Source organism: Cyprinus carpio, chromosome B11 (genome assembly GCF_018340385.1).
Source record: "Cyprinus carpio isolate SPL01 chromosome B11, ASM1834038v1, whole genome shotgun sequence".
Taxonomy (NCBI): domain Eukaryota; kingdom Metazoa; phylum Chordata; class Actinopteri; order Cypriniformes; family Cyprinidae; genus Cyprinus; species Cyprinus carpio.
Window position 1 is genome coordinate 7794320 of NC_056607.1, and position 10264 is coordinate 7804583.

The window sequence follows — 10264 nt, forward strand, 5'->3', positions numbered from 1 at the left end:
ACATCTTGGATGGCCTGAGGAAGAGTACGCAAATTTTAATTTTTTGGGTGAACTATTCCTTTAAAATGATAAGTCTCCTTCAATTTTGTTTCATGGTTCCTGTAGGAAGATCATCAACACCGGAGTCAAACTGCAGGTGACCATCAAATTTCGTCCAATACCCAACCCCACACCTTGGAGACTGAGATACCTCTCGCTAGTAGTGGCAGAGAGGTCAAAGGTCAGAGCACGGGGCTGATGCCCCAACCTGGGGCTGTGCAGCAGGTCACTATGGAGCACAATGGGAAGGGTGAGAACGTCAACAATACTGTTGGTGAGTCCTGTAAACGTCTTAATGTCGAATTTGCATTGTATTGCATTTGAATTTGAAGATTTAAAGGAACAAAAATTCTGTCTTAATTAAACACGAAAAAGATGTCAAAAAGCATCCCAAAAATGGGCCTGTACAACTTTTGTACTATATTTTAAGTTTTCTTGAACCATAAAGTAGCTTTTTGTGAGTTGACTACCCTTCTACTAGAGCTCTTGAATTGAATTTTAGTTTCTCACTCAGATCTGTTGTATGACTTCTGGATTATAGTTCATAAATCATATGGTCACTGCAGAAAGTGTTACTTCTCTTCAGTATTATGTCTTGTTTTCCAGCACAGCACATTCTTAAACTAAGGTACATTTACTTGACTTGAGATTTAATTTGAAAAATGAAGTGTGTACATACTTAAAACAGAAAAAATATCTGCCAATGGGATAAGAAAAATAAACAATATGAATCAAGTTTATATTTATGGGCCTATTGGCATATATTGTGCCTTGTTTTAAGAAAAACTTGCTTCCTTTTGATAATTGTCCCAAACAAGACTTAATATCTTAAGTTATTTTTGCATCTCAAGTAAATGTATGTGGGTTTAACAGTTTTTATTATTGAACTGGAAAACACAACAAAATACCAGAGGTGGGTAGTAACGAAGTACATTTACTCTGTTTAAATCTTAAGAAAATTGTACTTTTAAGAGTAGATTTAAAGATGGGTACTTTTACTTTAACTCTAGTACATTTCTAACAATAATACTGCACTTTTACTTCGCTACCCTGAGTGATGTTCTTCTCTTTACATAATTATAATACAATACATGCTAAGAAAAATGTTATTCCAAGCGCTGAGCGATGCCACATAAGTGAATGAATCACTCTTTTGAGTCGATTCAGTTCAAAGACTTGATCAAACAAGTTGCCAAAATGGTCTGAATTGCTTTGCAAATCAGTTAAAAATGATTTGTTCAGTTTCCTGCATGCACTAAATCGTATGAAGCGGTTTCTCATTTGTACATGAAGAACATGAAGGACTCATGCATGTGGTGCAATGCGGCGCCAGGCGTGACTCAAGTGTTTTTTTTTGCTAGTTTCAGCCTGGCGCAATTATCATTTTCAGATCCTGCGCCATGTTGTTTAAATGGCAAATGCATTTGCGCCCATTTGTGCTGGTATGAAAATTCAGGTGCATTGTTGGCGCATTGCTATTTTGGGGCAACTGAAAGAGACTGTGCCATTGACCAACTAAAACCTGGTCTAAAGTCAATGGCGCAGTATTTATTTATTTTTTTTTATATTTGAATAGCATGTTAGTAATATGCGCATATATGCAGGTCCACAACATGCTTACATTCGGCTTATTACACACAAAGGGACATGCAGGAGCACACAAACATGACAAATATTAAAAATTAATGGATTACAATGTAAAAGATTATTATTGTGTAGGCTACATAAATATAAAACTGTCTACATGTCATAATGGATAGTCATTGCATGAATCAAAATTTGTATCACAATAGGCCTACTTTGTAGCAGTTGTAAGCTAGATCTTTTACAGCTGTTTTGATAAAAGTGAAATGAATGAAAAGTGTTGATTGCAGCATTTAATTTATAGTAGATTTGCTTTATTACGTTGCATCAGATTTCTTTTTAAACATGGTTTTGAGCATTACAACCAATCACACACATTTCTGTTGAGTTTATGAAAGAAATGTCCAATCAGAGGCGTTTTGATTTGTCACCGCAGAGAACTCTGCAGCTGTTCAGTGCGCATGCTTATTGACTTAATTCTAAATCTGCGCTCGCATGCGTGTTCTGCATGTCTCTGTGAATTAATGGCACAGACGTGCAGTTTCGTTTACTACACATATACTGAAGCACGCATGATGCTGGTGATGTTTTCAGCATCTACTGCTGCAATATATGAGTACACGAACACATGGACATAATCTCTAGAACTACTCTGAGAGTCACTTCATAAGCATTTGACCATTTCTTTTGAGTAAAACTATTGTTATCATATACAAACAGAAACCTAAAGGTCTTCACAGCAACCCGTCAAAATAAAAGTTTGGTTTAACTTGAAGAAACCATGACAGAAATATTACTTAATGTAATGATAGTACAACCACTATTCATAAAATAATTATTTTATAATTAAAACATTATTTTTAAAGGAATATTTACCAGAATTTATTTAGCATAAATTTATTTAAATAAAACAATAATAAATAAAAAAAGAATCATATAAAATCAATGTAATTTTTGTTAAACTTTTAATAATTTGCTGCTTAATACTGTGAGTTTCATGAGATGTTTTTTGATGAATAAAATTTAATTTAACCATTAAAAAATTTGGGAAAAAATGTAACATATTTCATAGGGCCCAAGCTATGTACGTAAGAAATTGATTGTGTAGTGTAGACAGCAGCTTCAGTGATTATAAGGAGAGTTTTTGCGAAAGTGCATAACTCGCATCAGACTGAAGTCATGGGACCGCTTTGGTGTTCTTTGCTCACTTTCTTTATATAATCTATAATCTATATGTTTTTCGAGATAGCTTCTGAAATAACCCATGTGAAGTCTTGACTGTCTAGGGCAGCTAAACTGTAAAAAGCAATTCATAAACGGTTCATGCTATCCCCTTTCTATAGACGTCTCATCAGGCGCACACGCCTGGCCTGAATCTAACTTCCGGTCTGTGTTTGTTTATCAGTCGGCTGTGGTGCTTCCTGATAAACAAACATAGCCGACTGATAAATCGGCTATGGTGCCGTCTACAAATGCAGTTAAAGTTAAGGTGATTAGTAGACTGAAGTTGGGCTCAGCTGGTTGTGCTATGAGATGTGTTTCCCATACATTGTCCCCATACAAGTTAGGGTCACAAAAGCATGCATGCGCAGTAACGTTTGTTTATGCTGTTGTCGTAGAAACCGTCTATTAGTTCTAATCGATATTAATGATCATTATTACCATATCAAGAGCAATAATCAGCAATAATTATTTTTTTCATGATATTGCTGCTTCACCTTCTAATGGGTTCATGTTTTTATTTATAGGCTATTTACATTGTGATTTTTAGTGTAAATATGTGTACATGAGCAACATTAAAGAGTCTGTGTAAATAAACATAAATGCCATGTCAGATGCAGCTACTGTTACACCTTTGCAGTGTAAAGATGGCTTTTGTTGATGCAGGGGAAAAAATTATACAGTAGCATTATAATATTGTGATGGACAGTGGTGGAAAGAGTACTGAAAATTTGTACTTAAGTACAATTACTGTCAGATTGCTGAAATAATACTCAATTACAAATAAAAGTACTGGTGCCAAAACAGTACTTAAGTAAAAGTACAAAGTACTCTTCTCAAAAACTACTCCGAGTACTAGTTAGATACTTTTTAGCCAGTGATATTTAATGAATTTCCAAAAAATATTCACGTCAAAGATCTATGTGGATAATAGCTACTTTGAGCAAAACCCATATTGACAAAGTACTTGAATTAGTGGTCATGATACAGGAACTTCTAACTTCAATACCTTGAAAAATATCAATATTAAAGTACCAGTGAACCGGAAGTTGCAACTGACTTCAGTGTTGTGATGTATTTCCAAGTGAATAAAGGGCGAGGCTTTATTGTGGTGCAGCTCCACTCCACCTCTTCCTCACAGCCGATTCACGGTTGGATAGGAGAGGTTAAGAATATCTGCTCGTTAGGTGTGACATCACACTTCACTGGTTCTGGGTCTTAATGCTCTGCCAGACACACCAAGAAAACAACAAACTGTGCTAATATACACCCACGATGTCATGTTATCCTGAAAAATTATAACCCTAACCTTTATCCCCATACTGAAATCCTAGATGACCAGACAGTGATTCAGCTAAAATATAAAATACTGAGATACTGTGAGAACAGAGAGTGTTAATATTGCTTAGCTTAAGCTTAGCTTAAGTATGTAATATTAATTAAATAGTGCACATAAATGGCTGTTGAGATAGTATTCTCAAGTGAAATGAGTAAAGGCATGGACCTGGAAACAGCAGTCCTTATGTCATACTTAACAAGAGGATTCTCCCGAAGCCATTAAACTTAAGTCATCAGAACGAGAATGTCATTCCAGAGCGGAAGCCAATTTTCAGTATTTGATTAAACTTTGATTACGACGGCATACAATTTTTTCCCCCTGATGTATTGACTTGCACGGTTGCAATCATTATTTCAAGCTTTAAATGGTTTAATCCAAGTCTTCCAAAAAGACAAGTTTGCTTTATATGATAAACAGATTTTAATATAGGATTTTGTTTACATACATATAAACATTGATCAATTACAATTACAAAAATCTCAATCTTAAACATTTGTTCATTCTGTGTATTTTTGTCTTTAAAATGGGGTAACTTTGTTGCAAAAGCTTACAGCACAAGGAAACTTAATTTACAAAAAAAGACAAGTGTACTGTTAGTAATAAAATAAAAATTCTAAAACAAATGACCTCAATTCAGTTGAGGTATTCAAAAAATGACACTGAATTTTATAAGCAGTGATTTACAGTAAGAGCCATATACAGTATGTTAAGCCTTTTAGATAAATGGAACATCAGATGGATTTGACCTGTAATGACTGTTTAATGTAGTGATGCAGTTAGACTAAGATATTTATATGTACAAATCAGACAAATATCCCATTCCAAAACATGCATTTACATTGTTAAGAAATTAAAGTTCCCTTTTTAATAGTTGAAAGACTTTCTGATGCATTTCACTTACAGCCAATAATATTTCTAGTAGCATTTACATCAGTAAGGTGTGGATCTATTCTGAACTGAACTTTTGACAGTTTAATCCAGGAGCAAAGAGAAATAATTTCTACTTTAAAAGCACAGAGATCTTCCGCTCTGGAATGACATTCTCGTTCTGATGACTTAAGTTTAATGGCTTCGGAAGAATCCTCTTGTTAAGTATGATATAAGGACTGCTGTTTCCAGGTCCATGCCTTTACTCATTTCACTTGAGAATCTCAACAGCCATTTATGTGCACTTTTTAATTAATATTACATACTTAAGCTAAGCATTTAAAAATTTGCCGTGCACACTCTCTGTGCTCACAGTATCTCAGACACTAATATTTTAGCTGAATCACTGTCTGGTCATCTGGGATTTCGGTATGGAGATAAAGGTTAGGGTTATAATTTTTCAGGATAACATGACATCGTGGGTGTATATTAGCACAGTTTGTTGTTTTCTTGGTGTGTCTGGCAGAGCATTAAGACCCAGAACAAGTGAAGTGTGATGTCACACGGATAACGAGCAGATATTCTTAACCTCTCCTATCCAACCGTGAATCGGCTGTGAGGAAGAGGTGGAGTGGAGCTGCACCACAATAAAGCCTCGCCCTTTATTCACTTGGAAATACATCACAACACTGAAGTCAGTTGCAACTTCCAGTTCACTGGAACTTTAATATTGATATTTTTCAAGGTATTGAAGTTAGAAATTCCTGTTTCATTACCACTAATTCAAGTACTTTGTCAATATGGGTTTTGTTCAAAGAAGCTTTTATCCACATAGATCTTTGATATGAATATTTTTTGGAAAAATTATTAAATATCATCAGCTAAAGAGTAAGTAGTAACCAGTACTCAGAGTAGTTTTTGAGAAGAGTACTTTGTACTTTTACCTAAGTACTGTTTTGGTTAAGTTATTTTTTTTTGTAATTGAGTATTATTTCAGCAATGTAACAGTACTTGTACTTAAGTACAAATTTTCAGTAAGGTAAGTGGATGAGCAGAAGCCCACAAATTGTGATCAACTCTGAGAACTAAAAAGACAAGAATGGATCGCCATCAGTCAGGATTTGGCCCAGAAGCTAATATCCAGCATGCCAGAGTAAATTGCAGAGGTTATGAAGAACAAGGGTCAACACTGTAAATATTGACTCATTATTTTTTTGGCCAATAAAAGCCTTTAAAACTTATATGCTTATTGTTTTTCATTATACCATAGAAACATTTGGAAAAATAATCTGCAAGTACTGAAGCAGCAAACTTTGCAAAACACAAAATTTGTCACTGCCAAAACTTTTGGCCATGACTTGTAAAGCGTTAAATTATTGAATATTTAATTATTATGTTACATGTGTTCTGAGTTTGCCACACCACAGAAAAATGTGTTATTAATCACCCAGTCAAATTTTAATTATAAAAAGAGCTGCCAAGTAAAAAAAATACTTTTTTAAAATCTTGAAAAAATAAGCTGTATTCTCTGCTCTCAAACGCTGGGGGCGTGTACAGTGGTGGCACTGAAACCACACCCATTTGCAGAAAAGCTGCCTTCTCTATCAAACTGTAGGCAGCAGTAACTAACGGTAATGACAGCAACTCGCAAACCATTGATGCTAATGTGCTCTAGTTATTATAGTGTTAGGGGAGGGGCCATGCTCAGTGGCTCCAGTGTGTCATCGAGACGTGATTTTAGCCCCTCCCAAAAACAAATTCTGAACACAAAAACAATAATGGTGAAAAACTGTCTAACGCCATAATTCACGGACTTTAAATGCTTTTGATTAGTTATGTGATGTGCGATGAACTTCTTTTAGCTTCACTTAACCTCTGGAACAGACACACCTCATGTTTCCTGAACACTTAATCACAGAGCACTTTATCTCCAAACTCCACCATTATCTAAATTCCTACTTCCTGTTCTGTTGTTTTTTCCCCCCTTTTTACAACATAGTTTTTTTTTTTTTTTTTTGATTGTTTTGGATTTCCTGCTACAAGGAAGTGGGATAAGTAGAAAAAATAAACCTTGCTCTTGGTTCCTCTCTGTCTGCCAGTCTAGACAGCATTTTAAGACTTCACAGTTGTACTCCAAAGCTATTTCAAAAGGCAAACCACAACATTATGGTGCCTTGTTTCTAAAGAAAGCTGTATGCTTTCTGGAGAGTGTAATGCCAGAATGCATCCCATAGTACGAGACTGAGCATGTTGCAATGCACGTGTATGTGCATAAGATGTAATTTATTCTTAATATTTTTGTGGAAACTGTGACAAAATAATTAAGCAGCAAATCAGCATATTAGAATGATTTCTGAAGGATCACGTGACACTGAAGATTGTTGAGTATGATGCTGAAAATTCAGCTTTGCATCACAGAAATAAATTACATTTTGAAATATATTCAGATACAAACCAGTTCTTTTAAATTTTAATAATATTTCAGAATATTATTGATATAATGAATCAGAATATAATGTTTTTACTGTGTTCTTGGTCAAATAAATGCAGCCTTGGTGAGCATAAGAGACTTGCCTAAGGCTTAAATAGGGGTAATTTTTGATTTTAAGTAGATAAGCATGTTGACTTCATCATTATTTGTCTATAATAGGGTCCATCTACATCTATTCTCCTGGAATGGTGATTTTGGGATCCAACTCGGGTGATAAAAAGGAAGAGGCAGGAGTTTGCGAAGAAGTCGTTCCCCTCATCAACAGACCACAGCAAGAGTCAAATCCACCTTCGCAAGAGGTCAGAATTAGAATAAGCTCACAGGAAGAGGCCGAGGAGGACCTGACCTTGAGTTTTCCTGTGCCGGCAACTGGAAAGTGAGAACTTCATGATGGCCTTTAGGACGATTCCAGGTGGAAAGGCTGAAAATCCCAAGTGGTCATATATAAGATTCCTGGTAAAACATGGCATCAGCAATGGCCAAGTCATGGTTACAGTTCCAGGGAAACATGCACGCTGGCAAAATGTACAGGTTACCTTGATTGCACTGTATGTCGAATACGGAATGTGTGCAAGATGGAAAACGCTGTGTAATGACACTTGCTTTCTTGCACATCAAGGAAAAGATTTATGCTTAATTTAAGTTGGTCAATATTTAGAATTGCACGTCTGAATTGCTGCTGCCTGCAAAAATGGGACAGACACATGTATAAAGACTGTAAACCGGAGGTACAGATAAAGGGGTGAGAAAAACGCCCTCAAAGGCGTTATGAGTTTTCAAAATGAATAGCCTATAAGACAGAGGCAGCACAAGTGAAATGCACATGATGTGTATGAATTGTTTTATTGTTTAAGCGACTGGTCGAGAAGCTGATAACTGCATCTGTATGTTTATAATCAGACTTTTGTTCTACTATGTGGGTGTTTCATATTCATGTCTAAAAATACCCAACCTCACCTTCGGAAAGAAGGTGTCTGATTTGACTGTTGTAGGAGGTCTGGTCGGGAGGGACAGACTGTGTTTGCGCTGCAACCTTTACAGCACATGTTCAGAATGACATTTCTTCATTCTTCTCACATCCTCCATTCACTTGAGCTTTGCAGTGTACATGAATGTTTGATTATAACATTTGTAAATGAATGTGTTCTGATTCTTCATTTATATCAAGTCAATAAAGTCCATTCCTTCAACAATTTTTTTATCTTTCTGTCTGTCTCTCTATCTATCTATCTATCTATCTATCTATCTATCTATCTATCATTTTGTCATTCCATCATTCTATCTACCTTTCTGTCTATCCTTCTGTCATTCTATCTTTTGTTCTATCATTCTTTGTCATTGCATTGTTTTTATCTAACTATTGTTCTATCATTCTATCTGCTGTTCTTTCTATCTTGTTCTATCGACATTCTGTTGTTCTACAGCTCTTTCTGTTGATTTATCCATATATCTATCGATCGTTCTTTCTATCATTCTATCACTCTTTCCATCTATGGCTCCTTCATTCCATCTACCATTTTATCATTCTACACCTACCGTTCTTTCTATCTATTGTTCTATTGTTATTTCTATCATTCTGTTGTTCTATCATGTCATTCTTTCTATAATTCTGTTGTTCTATCATTCTTTCTGTCATAGTTTTATCTATTGTTCTGTCATTGTATCTACTGTTCTTTCTGTCTATTTTTCTTCAGTCTGCTGTTCTGTCTGTCATTATCTATCTATATATTTTTTCTTTCTTTCTATTGTTATTTCATTCTGTCTACTGTTCTGCCTGTTGTTATCTATCCATCCATCTATCTATCCATCTATCCATCCATCTATCTATCTATCTATCTATCTATCTATCTATCTATCCATCCATCCATCTATCTATCCATCTATCCATCCATCTATCTATCCATTTATCTATCCATCCATCTATCTATCCATGTATCTATCCATCCATCTATCCATTTATCCATCCATCCATCCATCCATCTATCTATCTATCCATCTATCCATCCATCTATCTATCCATCTATCCATCCATCCATCTATCTATCCATCCATCTATCCATCTATCGTTGTCATTCTGTCTCCCATTATGTCTCCATCTGTCTAACACAATGTGTAGTCTACAATGGATGGATTTATATGTACACCGCACACATTTGTATATTTTGTTTTGTAACTGAAAATTTTCACAAATTTGCTTAGTGACACAGAAACAGTAGAGGTGGACAGTAGGGAAGTATTTTTACTTTACTCAAGTAAATTTAAAAAGTAGGATATCTGTAGTTTATCAGTGTATTTTTTTGGAAAACTTTACTTCACTACATTCCAAAGCATAATGTCAAACGTTTTACTGCTTCATACTTCATACATAAAAGTTGTTGTTTGTTTTACATTTAATAGCCTACTTAAGAACATTAAAAATGTAGTAGCCTACTTTCTTGGACTTGAATAAAAGTAAGAAAGTAATAGATTTCTTATGCAGCCTAATTAAGTAGGCTATCAAATGATATCTAATATGAAACGTAGTGCAGCAAAAAGTACAATGTTATGCTTTAGAATGTTGTAAAGTAAAGTTTTCTAAAGAAAAACACTGATAAAGTACAGACACTTGAAAAAAATACTACTGCCGTCTCTGCTTCTCCTTCATTTACCTCATAAGTTTTATTTTTTCCTAGATCCTCATTCCAGGGTTGAAGCGAGGGTTTAACTCTACAGTGCAGGATGAG

General features: G+C 35.1%; 1 protein-coding gene across 2 annotated transcripts in view; it reads left to right on the top strand.

Annotated features, from left to right (window-relative positions):
* Positions 1-8737, top strand: part of LOC109093200 — a 24144-nt gene extending 15407 nt beyond the window's left edge. For both annotated transcript variants that reach the window (XM_042733719.1, XM_019080754.2), the window contains 2 exons: positions 106-313; positions 7701-8737. In XM_042733719.1, coding sequence (XP_042589653.1) covers positions 106-313; positions 7701-7921 — 429 coding nt within the window. In that variant the 3' untranslated portion in view covers positions 7922-8737. The remainder of the gene's footprint in view (positions 1-105; positions 314-7700) is intronic.
* Positions 8738-10264: the final 1527 nt, after the last annotated feature.